The sequence below is a fragment of the Talpa occidentalis genome, unplaced genomic scaffold (assembly GCF_014898055.3).
Source record: "Talpa occidentalis isolate TD23 unplaced genomic scaffold, MPIMG_talOcc4v2.1 talOcc4.7, whole genome shotgun sequence".
Lineage (NCBI taxonomy): Eukaryota > Metazoa > Chordata > Mammalia > Eulipotyphla > Talpidae > Talpa > Talpa occidentalis.
Genome location: NW_023605083.1, coordinates 74,798,178 through 74,813,765, shown reverse-complemented (window position 1 = coordinate 74,813,765; position 15,588 = coordinate 74,798,178). Strand labels below are relative to the sequence as shown.

At 39.1% G+C, this 15,588-nt stretch overlaps 1 protein-coding gene across 6 annotated transcripts in view; it reads right to left on the bottom strand.

Annotated features, from left to right (window-relative positions):
* AOPEP (aminopeptidase O (putative)) overlaps nt 1–15,588 on the bottom strand; it is a 405,018-nt gene that overhangs the window by 131,833 nt on the left and 257,597 nt on the right. For 5 of the 6 annotated variants that reach the window (XM_054689497.1, XM_054689495.1, XM_054689499.1 and 2 more), the window contains exons 8-9: nt 1,848–1,950; nt 565–672 (exon numbers count right to left, since the gene is read on the bottom strand). The exons of the other annotated variant lie outside the window; for it this stretch is intronic. In XM_054689497.1, the coding sequence (XP_054545472.1) occupies nt 565–672; nt 1,848–1,950 (211 nt within the window). The remainder of the gene's footprint in view (nt 1–564; nt 673–1,847; nt 1,951–15,588) is intronic. 6 annotated transcript variants of the gene reach the window in all.

The window sequence follows — 15,588 nt, the reverse complement described above, 5'->3', positions numbered from 1 at the left end:
CATGGTGTACCTACTATGTGCCAGTCATATATTAAGTACTGGGGAGATAAAACATGGTCTGGCTTTGTTGAATGTATATATAGAATGGAGGAAACAGAAAAGAGACAAATTGGCCCATGAAAGACAATAACACTATGAATAATGAAGGGAATGAAAAGGGCAGGGGTAGAGAGTAACAGGGTGGATGCACATCTGTTTGGCAGGGATGACTCTGAGATTGTCATTCAAGTTAAGATGAAAGAATAAGAAGGAATTAACCTTGCAAAGATCATTCTGGAGAGAGGGAAGAGCAGGATTGCTTTGTTTTGTTTTTAAGGTCAGCTAAGGTGCAACTGTCTACATGACCGTGCAGGACAGTTTTGGGTTACAGTCTGTCCCCAAAGTACAGGGAGATCACCTATCCTGAAACAACACTTCCTTGCATTCATTTCATTAACTTTCTATTTTTCCTATTGCACTAAGTTGTAAATCTTTCCCCTGCTTTTAAATATCTACACAATTTAGTCCCCAAAGTCACACCCTTTTCAATTATATATCATGGACTCAAGAGGATCCATAAATTACCTGAGAAAGAATTAACTGCCCATGAAAAGCATGCACAAATTTTCTTAAAAATGAAAAATAGGTGTCATCTCCAATTCTTCTGGCAAGGAACCGGAGAAGGAAATAGCCCTAGAAAAAGAAGAAGGGAAAAAGGATGCCTGTCATGGCTTCATCTGAAAAATGTTCACAGAGTCAATTCTAATTTACCCACCAGCACATTATGCACGTCAAGAACATTCTGTATGAGCTGTCCCAGACTTACCTCTATATTCTTACAAGCAAATTTGGGTCTAGAAATTAAGAACTGACTATTTTGTTTTTAACTCATTTGGTAATGTTATTACCATCTTGTTTTCCCTTGGTTTCCATGAGAGCTGGATATCCATCAAGCAGCAAAAGGGGAGACAGGCTCACGTTTCTCTCTCTCAGCTAGTAGGAAAGGCCTTTACAACTTAAAATACTTCCTTATTACTCCTGTTTTTTAGCAGGTACCTGAAAGGTTTTTTTAAGGTTCTGCTGTTCAAAAGTGATATGAAGCAGGGAGAAGGTGGGTACAGGGCAGGGTATATAGTTTTACTGCCTTTGATTCATGCCTTCCAAATGGGGCCTTATTTGGGGTGCAGGAATGCTGTAACCATTGACAATCAGTTATCTGCCTAGTCAAATGTCATTTCTTTTTTTTTTTTTTGCATAAAATAGCTCTTTTTATTTTATTTTTTTCATTTTTGCACAATGCATGTATTTTCATTTTGGTTATATTCCCATACAATTGCACCCCTCCCCCTTATTTTGACCCTAATCCTTCCTCTCCCTGCCCGCCTCCCCTCTCTCCATAGTGTGTCTCTGGTTTATAGTTGCTTGTTGATTTTGATTTTTACTTTGTATTAATTAGTCTTTTTCCTAGTCCCTTATTTAGGTTTTCTAAATTCCTGCTATGAGTGAGACCATCCGGTATTTTTCTTTTTCTTTCTGACTTACTTCGCTGAGCATGATCCCTTCCAGCTCCATCCATATTGCGCAAACTGCATGTGTTTGTCTTTTTTGATTGCTGAGTAATATTCCATTGTGTATATGTACCACATCTTCTTGATCCAGTCATCTATTTTTGGGCATTTGAGTTGTTTCCATAGCTTAGCTAGTGTAAATAGTGCTGCTATAAACACAGGGGTGCAGGTGCCCTCAAATGTCATTTCAATGTGATTTTTTTGTTTTGCCTCAGTCATGTTACTAATCTTTATTGTTTACATGTTTAACCTAAAAAGTGCCCCCATATTTCCTGACTTCTGCCATGTAAATGTGCTTACCTTTAAATAATGAACCTGCATGAAGGCTTTCTCTGGATTGAGCCCATGTTTGATGACAGATGATCCTGAGTCACTCACATGCCCAGTTTTCTCTTTATTGGGTCTAAAATGATGTAGTAAAATTTTCTTTAAGTATAACACATTCTGAATTGATTAAACCACACTATTATTTCTTATTTTCAGAGTAGCTCAATAGTGCCTTAATTCTATTCAACAGTCCAGATATAATTAAAAACAGTTTACATTATAAATTCATATACTGAACAAGGAGAGATTTATATTTGGGTTGGCAACTTGAGGTTGGCCATTGGCAATATTTTACATCATCTTTTCCAAGGTTAAAGCTTGCCAGACCCTCAAGGAATTCAAGCTTTACTATGAATTATTTAAGAACCGATACGCTTTCATTTTGGTGGGAATGATGGACTACGAAATGCAATGGAAAATGTAGCTTTACTTGGACGAGTAAAAAACATATTTTTAAAAAAATATTCTGAAAGCTCCAATGTTACCCACGTCTGTTGGTTTGCATTTAGTAATTAAGGACCCCTTAAGAAATATTTGTACTCTGAAGATATTTTAGAATCACACATCAAAAAAACAAATACAAAACAAAACAAACAACCAAATATCATAGAAGTCCATGACTTTAGAACAATTGGTGACATTAGTAATCACATATTTCAACCTACTCATTTCAGAGAGAAGGGAAACTGAGGCACACTAGGATTAATGCATCCAAGATACCATGGCTTATTTTGATTTGTGGTAACAGTAGGACTGAAATCAGTATCTCTTTATTCTCTATCAGGGTGTTTTCTGTTATGCTTTATGATTTTCAATATTTAAAAAAATCCTTCCTTTAAAAAAATTTCCTTTTGGGCCTTCCCGGCGGTGTAGTGTGTTGAGCACAGCACTATGAAGCTGTCCGCAGCCTCTGCAGCACGGGTTCAATTCCTGGCTGGCCAGGAGGATGCCCACATGGCGCAGCAGACCTCTCCTGTCTCGCTGGCTGCTCCCCTCAGCAATGTTTTCTGTCCATCTTCCTGTTCTGCTCCCCGCTCTGTCTCTGGTGAATTCTCTTACCCTGCCGCGTCTCTGGCCTATACCACAGTTCTTGTATAAATAAATAAATCTTTAAAAAAATTTCCTTTCATTAAATATCATTATGTTATATACAGTGAAGCTTCAACAACTAGCTAAGATCACAATATGGGTTATATAGGGTAGATAGTAGTTTTCAGTTAACCTAAAACTAGTCAGTTATTGGATAAACTTAGAAGAGCACATGTTGGGGTGATAGGAAGGCCAAGACCAATAAGAGGGCTGACACATTCGAAAGGCTGTAAGTCTAACACGAAGGTGCCAGCATGGGCATGGTCTGGCGAGGGCTTTCTCATTGGTCACCTTCTCTCTATGTCTTCACATATAGGAGACAGAGAGCAAGCTGTCTTGTATCTCTTTTTATTAGGGCACTAACTCCCTCAGACTAGAGTTCCACACTGCCAGCCTCATCAAGCCTAATTACCCCCCCAAAAGCCATATTGCCAAATACCATCATCTTGAGGGTTAGAGCTTCAAAATATGAATGGGTCAAGGGGTACTCAGTTCATAATAATGAAACATCACTAAGCAATAAAAAGGAACTGCTGATAGCTGAAACAATCTGGATGAGTCTCAAAAACATGTGCTTTGTGAAGTAAGCCTTACACAAAAAGATAATTCATTTTATATGAAGTTCTAGAATGGGTGAAATTCCTATGGTAGAAATATGTCAGAACTGTGGTTGCCTGAGGTGGGGAGATGGAGACTAAACTGGGAAATAGTGTAACAGAACTTTCTGGAATGAGAATAACATTTTATATCCTGATAGGAGGTTGGGTTACACAAAATTGTAAATTTGTGAAAACCAAAGAATGGTATAATTAAGATTTGTGCATTGAATTATACGCAAATTTTACTGCAATAGAAAAAAGGAAACCCAAGCAAACATTGAACTCTGGTTGATGATATGTACGCTGAAATTTTAGGAGGTAAGGTGTACTGATATCTTCGATTTACTTTCAAATATGTCCAAAAGAGAAAAAAAGATGGATTGTATAAAGGGAATGCATATGATACATATGATAGTAAAATGTTATAGTAAAATGTTAACTGCAGCAATTAGGTGCTGGGCGTATATGAGTGCTTGCTGTACAATTCCCTCAAGTTTTCTGTATTTTTTTTAAGATTTATTTATTTATGCATACAAGAACTGGGGTATAGGCGAGAGGTGTGGGGGGTGAGAGGATTCACCAGAGACAGAATGGGGAACAGAACAGTCAGATTGACCAAAATACACTGCTGAGGGGAGCGGCAGGTGAGTCAGGAGAGGTCTGCTGCGCCATGTGGGTATCTCCCTGGCCAGGGATCGAACTCATGCTGCAGTGGCTGTGGAAAGCTTCATAGGTTGCGTCTCAACCCCTTGCGCCACCAGGGAGGCCCCAACTTCTCTGCACATTTTAAATTGTTTATAATAAAATGTTAGCTGGGGGTGGGGGAAAGAGAAAGGCAGGGAGCTATTTATAAAAGGCAGTGTGGTGTGGTATGAGGTACATGGCCTTTGGAATCTGAGAATACAGTGACGAAACTCCTTACTACCTCTTATATACTAGCAGGAAAGTTACTTCTCTAATCCTTAATTGCTCACCTGTAAAATGGAAACAATCCTGCCTAGCTTCTTAGGTACTATGAGGAATAATTGAAATAATACAGGTAAAATCTCTCGCAAGGGGCAGGGACACAGAAAATAATGAACTTAGTGAAATATTCTAAAATTGTTAACAATAAACATTGCTAAATTCAAGGTCGGTCATCTGATGTCAGAGCAATGGATTCAGGTGGTTCTTAATCTCTCCATTATCTCCACAGACATAATGTGTAGGGTGTGAGACTGAAAGGGGCATGCCTGATGACCCAGTTTGCCCCTTTTCAGTGTGTTCTAGCCATCAAGCAAATACCACTGATAAAATCTCTGCAGAATATTCGTACATTTTCCCAGCAGGCATGGAACCAGCAAATACCTAAAGGAAAGATGATGACTGGCCAAGAGAACTGCATAGTTTCAATTTTTCTCCTTGATCCCTGATTTACTCACATGACTATACTTGCAAGAATAATTAGTCCCTTTCATCTTCATTTAAGACTCCATTGAAAAGTCTCAGCTTTATTCCTGCAAAAGCCACACTGGCTTTGTTAGGGAAACCCTACCACCCACAGCCTGGGGGTGGGGGGTGTGTGTGCAAAGGAAGGAGAAAGACTTCTCAGAGTCAGTCTGAATTCAAACCAGTTTTCCCAGCCCCAGGAGACACAGTTGCTGTGAGTTTCTTATGCCCTTGAGCTCTAAACTGAGAAGCTAGAAGGGAAGGACACAGAAATCAAAAAAAAATGTCTGCTCTGGAGGCAAACTTCCTGGCTCAAGTTCCTAATGATACCTTTAGTTGGAGTTCCTTTCCCTTGCCTAAAATTGTCCTTCCTGAAAGCATCCCCCTTCTACTTTCTTCTTCCACCCTCCACCCTCTCCAAATGAAGACATGCTCAAGAAAATTCTTTCATGCTGACGGCATTCAAGGCAAATGTACAAGTTTCCAAGAGATTCCTTTTAAAGTAGATGTGGCGCTGGAGAGAACAGTACATAGACAAGCTTTGCAAACCATCACTAGAGTGTTGTTTTTTTTTTTTTTTTTTTTTTTTTTTTTTTTTTTTAATGAGGAAAAGACACTCCATGAAGGAGAAAGGGTGACTTCCATTTCTGTGCTACTCTGGTCCTCATAATGGCTCTTATCCCAGGTATGGGCAGAGAGAAGCACAGAGAGAATATGGGATGAACTACTACTACACGCAATTGAGTGAGTGAAAGATATCACATCCAAAATGATATATAAAAATGTACAATTCCATTTATTTGAAGTCAAAAAACAGGTACAACTGGCCCATAGGTTCAGAGATCCAAGTAACAGTCACCTCTGGGAGGGAGTATAGACAAGAGAAAAGAGGAAGGTTTCTGGGATGCTAGGAATGGTCTCTATATTCTGATGTGAGTGGTGCTTCATTAGGGTAAGTAGTAAAAATCTATTGAGCCACCTAAAAAAATGATGCACTTTAGTGTATGTATATAACAACTTAAAAGTTAAAAAAATAGGTGCACATAAATTAGTACATATTTTGTTAGAATTAAAGGGAACCAGTCTAGAAAAGGGCTTTTGACTAGGATCAACTAAGCCCCCCACACTTAAGAACCAATGAAAAAAAAATTTTAATAACATTGTGAGGTAGGAACAATTGTGGCAAATGCAATCAGCTCTGTCTATTCCCATTCTCACCCACTTCCTTCCTTGTCACCTATATAATTTAATCTAATTATTTAATTTATTATTAAATCTAATAATATAATTTAAAAAGTTAGTTGTCGCTTTCTAAGAGTCCTTGCAGTGGCGAATAGTCAGAAGATATTCCAGTTCAAGACGAAAGCAGATGTCTGCTATGGTTGGGGGTGGAGTTCTGGGAAGGCTTTTGCTTTCCTTACAAAAGGGGAAAATGCAACAGGTACTATTCCTCTTCCTCCCAAACATGGTAGAGGGAACTGCAGCAACCACCTTGTAGCCATGAGGAAACAAACCAATATGCTATGGAGAGCAAAACAGAATGAAGGAAGGTAAATCGTCTTTTATGGTAGCCTTCATCTATCTGCTGACCTGTCCAAGACTGCTTGCCATCCATCCATTTGTTTAAGTCAATATTGCTTTATACTGCTCTATTATTTGTAGCCAAAGTTTGATGGAGAGTTGAACAAATGCTAAAAATTAGCCTTTCCTTTTATCCCCCTATGCCAGATACTCTGTCGAACTTTTCGTACGCATCATGTCCTTCTACTCTCACAAGAAATTGATGGGGTGGGTACTATGGTTGTACCCATTTAAAAACAGAGGAAAGTAAAACTTGGAGAAGACAAAGCTAGTTAGTGGCAGCACTGAGGCTAGAACTAGGCCCACAAAACACACAGTCCTTGCAGCACTCTGGGGCCTCTCCCAAGATCGAGGCTCCCATATTGGTTGTACTAAATATCAAGTGGGGAATCTTGTCTAAGTTGCTTACTCTACCCGAAGCTCTGTCTCCTTGCATATAAGAGTGTGATGAGGTTAAAAAAGTGGAAAAGTATATTGTAAATGTAAACATTAAGTATCTCTCAGACATTGTTCACCAGTGTTTATTTCCTTGGCTGGAATTTAAGAGATCAAGTTACCAAGGTCATCTGGGCTTAAATGCCCCTGGTTTGTGTTGTACCTGGCACCTAATGTATCAACTGAGATTAGCATGACCTTTTCCTTCCCACCTCCTTCCTTTCCACTGCACTCACAAAAGCATTGTGGACATTTAAGGAGCTGTCAGATGGCAGTGATACTTCATACTTGGTGATTTGATTTGGAATCAAACCTCTTAAAGAAGAGATGAATTCTGCTGGGCTTATCCCCAAGGGTAGGATTTAGAGAAATGTCTCTGAAAGGTGTGCAGGCATATCAGCTTAGGTCTGAAGCTTACTTCTCTGCTACAGACCAGACAGGCCATCCGCCAGTGTTCTTGTCCCACACGCCTTGGCAGCATAAGTGAGAGTCACGAGTTATCTTCATCTGTAAACTTGCTCCAGTAGAGCTTGAGCCAGGGACAAAGCATCCCAGACATCAGACTAAAAGGGATTAACCAGCATTTCAACATCCTGTCTGTTCACCAGTTGTAGTTGCCCCACGAAGTCTGATAGACCAGGTGGAAGGCCTCACTGCCCAATAATAATGGCAGAAGTTAAACATTACCCTTGTGTAGAATCTGGCCTCCCAGTGCCTATCTGAATCCTAAACACTGGTGAGGACCACAGGGAAAGAGCATAGCACACTGGATAAGAGTTTGGGTGTGAATCTGACTTTGCCACTTAAATGCATGGGTGGTCTTGAGCGAGTTCACTGCACAACCTCATGAATCCCTGTCCCTTCATTTGTGAAAAGGGCACAATGAGAGTGATGATGACACCTCAATAGGATGTGGTATCAACTAAAAGTGCTTCACTAGGGTTGCTATTGGCATTTTGTAGGCACAATATAAATGTTCTATTATCATCATAATGAACCCTGATTGGAGTTCAGGGAGTATTTGCAAAGCTTTCCTCTGGCAGACATTAAAAAGACATCACCAGGTAGTTATATATGTACATATGTATGTTGAAGGACACGCAGGAACTCTTTCTACTATTTTGGTAACTTCTTGTGAATGTAGTAAAATTATTCTAAATCTTTTCTTTTTCTTAAAGACATGGCACATAAATGCAATTTTACATGCTTCTCTTACATAAGGGTTGGTCTTGGAGTTTGTTCCTTGCTGCATCATCATCAGAAAATGAATTTAAAAAGGAATTTCAGGTGTTGCTTAAAATTCTACAATAGTAAGTTAGGTCTGAGAATATTCGCAACACATACACACACACCACGGTCTATACCATTTTGTGAGGAGATTATTAAATTCCGAGTAAAAGATGAAAGGCAGAATGACTGAAAGTGTAGAAATTTTATACCTTCCATTTTTTTTACAATCATTTTTTCATCTACAAATTGTGCATAATGAACACTTGCCTTTGGAGAGTGCCACCAAAGAAAAATGGATAGAAGGTGTTGCACACCTTTAACTAGTGAAGATGCATTTTATCCAAGCTTCTGGTGTTTGGCAAGTTTGATTATCTGTGTGTTTTGCACAATGGGCTTAACAGCTCTCAAGCATGAAGGTTTTTCCCCATCAGGGACGATTATCCTGTTGCAGACACAGCAGGATATTACTCTAGTGTTAAAAAAGGCAATTGGTAAAGTGATTTAAGACAGAAAGAGGGACCCCTCTGAGGAGCCAGAAAAAGTGAATATTCTGTCCCCTGATGGGGAAAAGAATCAGTGATTGGTACTTACAGAAATCGAGGTCAGCTGCTGAAAAAGGTGATAAGAAAAGACTCTGTGGACAGCAGAACTGTGGAAAACATGGAAAAAAAAAAAAAAAACCCTACCAATTTTGACAGGATAGCAAAACAAAAGATGTAACTTAGAAAAACAGAGAGTAATGAACAGCAGTATAAATCCAAAGCAGTCTTCAGGTTTCAAATGGTCATAAATGAGAAATTCCTCTAAGAAACAAACCTCCAAACAAAGAATAAAAACAAGGAATACATGAGTACAATGGTCTGATCAGTGTATCACCCCATTCAACATAACAGCAGATAATTTAGATGTGTTTACAAAGGAGATGAACAAGAAAATGGAGAACAAAGACATCAGTGTGACTGCACAGGAGGTTTCCAAAATAGGTGGCGTTTTCAGAGGACCTGTATAAGAGATGAAAGGGACGATGCTGGTGTAAGAGAAAAACCAGCAGTAAATATGAAAGAACCAGGAAGGTGTAAAATTGTTGTCAGGAAGGAAGAATTCCAGCATGAGGCAACTCTAATGGAGAATGCTTAGGACAAGAAAAAGAGCTTTAGAAGTGATTTTAGAGCCTAAGCATGGCCAAGTGTTAAGAAATGAAAGAATGATTAGAACTAACTCGATTCCCTCTTGGATTCAACTTTCATGCCAACAAGATTGATTTTCAAACTATACGTGGTAGAACAAACATTGCCATGTTGGAACTGATGTTTCATATATGGAAAGTGATGCACTTGGTACAGGTGGAAGGGCCCATGTATCCAGTTATTTCCACAACAAACAGGACTTATTCAGAAACAAAGTAACTGAACAAATGGCAGATCAGAGTTCATGTTAAGACCCACAAGCACACAGTATTTCTCCTGGAAGATACAGGTATGTTGGTTTTGCTCATTTGCTCAAGTGTGGATAATTTCTAATCTCCCAACATTTATTTTTATTTTATTTTATTTTATTTACGGGCTTTTATTTTCTGAGAGGAAACTGGATGTAGCCTATAACCACTGGACACTATATTGTAAATTTTTTTTTGTAATTTTTTTTTTTAAGGATTTATTTATACAAGCACTGGGTACAGTCAGAAGCACAGGAGGGTGAGAGAATTCACCAGAGCCAGAGGGGAGAGCAGAGCAGGCAGACTGACGAAGTACACTGCTGACGGGAGCAGTGGGCTGCAGGAGAGGTCCGCGCACCATGTGGGACCCTTGCCCAGTGGCCGGGGATGGAACCGGCGCTGCAGAGGCTTTGGACAGCTTCGAAACCCATCGCTCAACCACTGCGCCACCGGGGAGGCCCTCCCAACCTCATTTAAATAGGATTCTAAATATATTAATAGTCACAATCCTTTAAAATAGTTTTTTTTCAAATGTTCAACATCCCTTTTATTTATTTATTTTTGTTTTTATATGAATTTATGTTTTAATTTTTAAAAAATTTTTACATCATTGTTCATTTTTAAACAATATTTGCTTTCCCCCCCCCTCAGGTGTAGTCCCCATAGAGTTTCCTTCACTAATGCACCCGTGCACCATCACCACAGTCCCCTGTGCTCCTCCTTCCCTCCCTCTGGTCCCTCTCTCTCCTCCCCTGCAGTATGTCTCTAATTTACAATTGTCCGTTTTGCTTTGTTGTGTTTTGTACTGTTATTATTTTTTTACACTGATGTCTTATTTGGTTTCCTTATATTCCTGCTATAAGTGAAACCATCTGATATTTTTCTTTTTCCTTCTGGCTTATTTCACTGAGCATAATTCCTTCTAGTTCCATCCACTTTGCTGAGAATGACATGAGTTTATCTTTTTTGATTGCTGAATAATATTCCATTGTACATATATGCCACAGCTTCTTGATCCAGTCATCTATTTTGGGGCATTTGGGTTGTTTCCAGGTTTTACCTACTGTAAATAGTGCCGCAATAAACATAGGTGTACAGGTGTTCTTTTGAATCAATGTTTTTGTGTCCTTTGGTTTGAGTTGAACGACAAGGAGGACACCACTTTCCAGAATGTATGGGATGCAGCAAAAGCAGTAATATATAGGAAAATAAAGAGGAGAATATATAAATAAAGAGGAAAATATGTAGAAATACAGGCTTACATCAAGAAACAAGAAAGAACTCAAAGAAACAACCTAATCTCACATCTCAAAGAGCTAGAAAAAGAACAACAAAAAACCCTAACACCAGTGGAAGAAAGGAAATAATAAAAATCAAAGCAGAAATAAACAAAATAGAAATTAAAAAACAATCCAAAAGATCAATAAGACCAAAAGTTGGTTCTTTGAAAAAGTAAACAAAATAGACAAACCTCTAGCCAGGCTCAAAGAGAAAAAAATGGGAGAAAACACATATAAATAGGTTTATAAATGAAAGAGGAGAAATCACCACAGACTCAGTAGAAATCAAAAGAATAATCAGAGATTACTATGAACCCTTTAAAATAGTTCTAATCCCAGAGCCAGGTGAAGGACTTGCCACAACCCTGTGCTCATGGGCCCAAGATCACAGAGACTATGAGAAAGGGGCTGATGGAGATATAGACAAATGTTATTCTGATCTGCAAAGGAAAGGGGGATAATTGGACAGGAGGCAAAATTTGTGACTAGGTTACTAAACAGACAGTTTGTGAGCACTTAGAAGAGAAAATGATGGCTTATACAAGTTAGTAAGGGATATAGAGGACCACTTCCAGAAATTCACTGTGGGCAGGCATCAGGCATCCTGACTTCTACAAGGCGTGGGTAGAACAGATGTGAGGTGAGTGGACAGTGGTTTGTTTCATGACTTTTCACAAAGTTAAAAAAACTAACTTCAAGGCTATTGATAAAATTACTATACTTGCTATAACAAGGAGGGAAGTCTTTAGGGCTGTGCCCCAGGAATGAAGACTTAATGGTCTAACAAATTTGCATATGATTGGAAGCTGGGAGTCTAGCAGGTTGATTGACAGCATCCATACTTAACAGCAATCACAGGCTGGAATGAGGATCTCAAATTAATAAAACAATTAACAAAGACAAATGGGTTTTAAAATGATGTGTTTATGATGAAAAAGAAATCAATATATTAAATTGTAAACTCAACATGCAGCAAGAGATGACAATGTAACTTCCAAAACAATAAATACAATGACAGTGGGATCCACAGGAGGAGTGAGATGTAATGGAAGTCCTGCAGAGAAAGCAGCATGAAGTGTGGAGGTTAAGAGCTGGGCTCTGTGGTCAGAGTTACCACTGCTTTCATCCTGGCTCTGTCACTTGCTAGATATAGAAAGGAGATCAACTGCTTAATATTTCCATGCATCAGTTTCTTCATCTAGCAAATGAGAGGGAGATGGTACTAGGGCCACAATATGATATCCAGCGGAGTGCTTAGAAAAGTATTTGGTACATTAAAAGCATTTAGTGGATACTTCCTAAAAGAAAAAAATTCACGGGAGTTGGAGTGGTAGGACTGCTATGAGAAGGTGTATGATGCTGGGTTTTAAAATGAGATATAGTATATATGTGAGCGGATTCAGCTGGATTAATGCTGATCTTCCCTTTCTGGACTATCCATTCCAAGGAAAGCCATACAGTCTCATTGTCTTTGCAGATGTAATCTCAGAGGGCCATGTTCAGTTCAGTTCAGTATCATTTTTGAAGAAGGCCACTGTCAATGAAACGAACAACAAAAGGCTGAGACCAAATAGGAGAACATTGTAGTATGTATGACAAATTTACCAAAACCCATGGTCTAATGGCCAGGAAAAGAGACAACTTTTCAAATAAATATGAAGATTGCTTGGGGGAGAACAAGGTAATACCATATAATATTGGAGGTCAGAGATCAGAGGACCAGGTAGACCTTACTGGGCAGGTCCAGCCCAATCTAGGAAGGCTGTTCTATGACCTGGCAGTCCCCACAGGAAGGCCTCTGCTTGCTTAAGGAGTGAGATCTAAAACAGGGAAATACTCAGGTAGAAGCAGACTGGCTATTGATCAGGTTAAGAAAATAAATTTAGATTACTTTTCTGACCCTCATATTCTGTGATTTTTAAGAGAGAGCATAGTCCAGCATCTATTTTAAGTTAAGGAAGTTATAAATGAAATGTTATCCATTCATCCATTGAGTTTTACCCAATGCTTGCTATGGAGCCTTGGCCTGGCCAAGTCAGCATCAAGGCTGATTTTGACTAAAAGTGAAATGATTTTGAGGAACCTCAGCCGAATTTTATTCAAACACATACATTGGATAGATTTAGCTTAGAGTGTGGATCCAAGTAATATAAGGCTTCATTACACTTTTCTGGAAGAGAGGCAGAGGAAAAAATGATGCATAAGCAATGTATTTGAACTAGAAATCTCAGCAGCCAGGTTAAAGGGCCGCTCCCTCTATTTGGAGCTAAGGTGGTCATAATGAAACACACTGCCAGTAGTCTATACACACGGGAAACACATGAATACGGAGAATCTGAAAATTACAGGAAGCAAAAGTAGAAAGGGCAAAAAATGGAAAACTTTTTCTTGTGTACTACATTAAAAAAACCCCATGACTTCGTTTGGAATGAGACAAATGGCTTCATTTCTCAAGAGGAGGTTAGCAGCGTCTTTGGAACACCAACAGCGTGTGTGGTGCTGTGTGCCAAGATAATGGGAAGGATTGTCTCATCTTATGACTCAAAGAGGAGCAGATGGTCTGTGGGAGCTGGAGAAGGACTTTTCCCTTCTTAGAGGAGAAGGGTGCAGTACTCACGATTAGGGGAGTCAAGTAGTGGAGGGTTTGCCTGGGCTGGAAGCCTAGCACAAACCAGGATATGTCAGGATGAGTAGTTGGGAGAGCAGCTCTCTTTTCTCTCCCCTCCTTTCCTTGTGTACCCTACCCCTGACAATCATTAATTTCTTTTCAAAGGATTTGCCTATTCTACATATTTCAGATAAAAGAAATCATACAGGGGCCTTCCTGTTGGTGCAGGGGTTAAGTTCTGTCAAGATATCACCAGCCACTGAAGCATGAGTTCAATTCCCCTGCCAGGGAGCCAACCTACATGATGCAACAGACCTCTCCTTTCTCACCTGCTGCTCCCCTCAGCAGTTTATTTCAGTAGATGCACCTGTTCTGCTCCCCACTCTGTCTTGGTGGATCCTTTCACCCCCTGCACCTCTGGCCTACACCCCAATTCTTGAATGCATAAATAAATAAAAATAAATCTTAAAAAATAAATCATAAAATAGGTAGTCTTTTGTGTCTGACTTCTTTGCTGAGTGTAATGTTTTCAAGACTTGCTCATTTTTATAGCACACATCAGTATTTCATTCCTCTGTATGACTGATTAATATTCCATTGTACATTTAACATACTTTACTTATCTATTCATGTATGGATGGACATTAAAGTTTTTACTGTTTGGCTATTAAGAAAAATGCTTCCGTGAGCTTTCGCATGTATATGTTCTACATTTTTGGGTATATACCTATGAGTGGAATTGCTGAGTTAAATGGTAACTCTAAGTTTAACCTGAGGGTCTGTCGAACTCCAAAGTAAATGCACCATTTTATGTCTCCACCAACAGTGTATGAGGGTTCTAATTTCTCCAGATTCTCATTATCACTTGTTTTTATCTGTCTTCAGTATAGCTATCCTACAAGGTATGAAGTAGAATTTCACTGAGGTTTTGATTCACATCTCCCTATTGGTGAATAATATCAAGCATCTCTTCTATATGCTTACTGGAAGAGATGCATCTTCTTTGGAGAATGTCTATACGCTTTGCTCATTTTTTAAATTGGCTTGTGTTTTTATTGTTGAGTTGTAAGAATGTTTTGTATAGTCTAGATACAAGTTCCTCATATTCTGGATACAAGTCCTTTAGATATATGATTTGTAAGTATTTTCTCTGGCCTTTGTGGGTTGTTTTTCTTTTCTTTTCTTTTCTTTTCTTTAAGATTTATTTATTTATACAAGAACCAGGATACAGGCCAGATGCGCAGGAGGGTGAGAGGATTCACCAGAGACAGAGCAGGGTACAGAACAGGGAGACTGAGGAAATACACTGCTGAGGGGAGCAGTGGCACGACAGGAGAGATCTGCCACGCCATGTGGGACCCTTGCAGCCAGCCGGGATCTAACTGGCACTGCAGAGGCTGCGGACAGCTTCACAGCACTGCGCTCAACTGCCTGCGCCACCAGGGGAGGCACGGGTTGTTTTTCTTAATGAAGGCATTTGAAATACACAAGTTTTTAATTTTGATGAAATCTAGTTTATTTTTTTTTGCCCCCTTTGGTTGCTAGCACTTTAGGTGTCATTGATATGAAACTTGCCTAATCCAAAGTCAAGAAGATTTATACCTATGTTTTATAGTTAAAGCTATTACTCTGTGATACATGTTGAGTTTATTTTTTCACATGCTGTGAAAAAATTTCATTCTTCTACATGTAGCTATAGAGTTGTCCCATGACCATATCTTTTTTTTTTTTAAATATTAAATTTTATTTTTATATTCCCCCATACAATTGCAAACGCCCCATTCTGACCCCAATCCTTCCCCTCCCGCCCCTCACCCCCCAAAAAGTGTCTCTGGTTCATAGTTTTTTGTTGATTTTGATTTTCACTTTCTTATATTCATTTTCCTGGTCCCTTATTTAAGTTTTCTAGATTCCTGCTATGAGTGAGACCATCCGGTATTTTTCTTTTTCTTTTTGGCTTATTTCGCTGAGCATGATCCCTTCCAGTGCCATCCATGTTGCTGCAAATTGCATGTGTTTATCTTTTTTG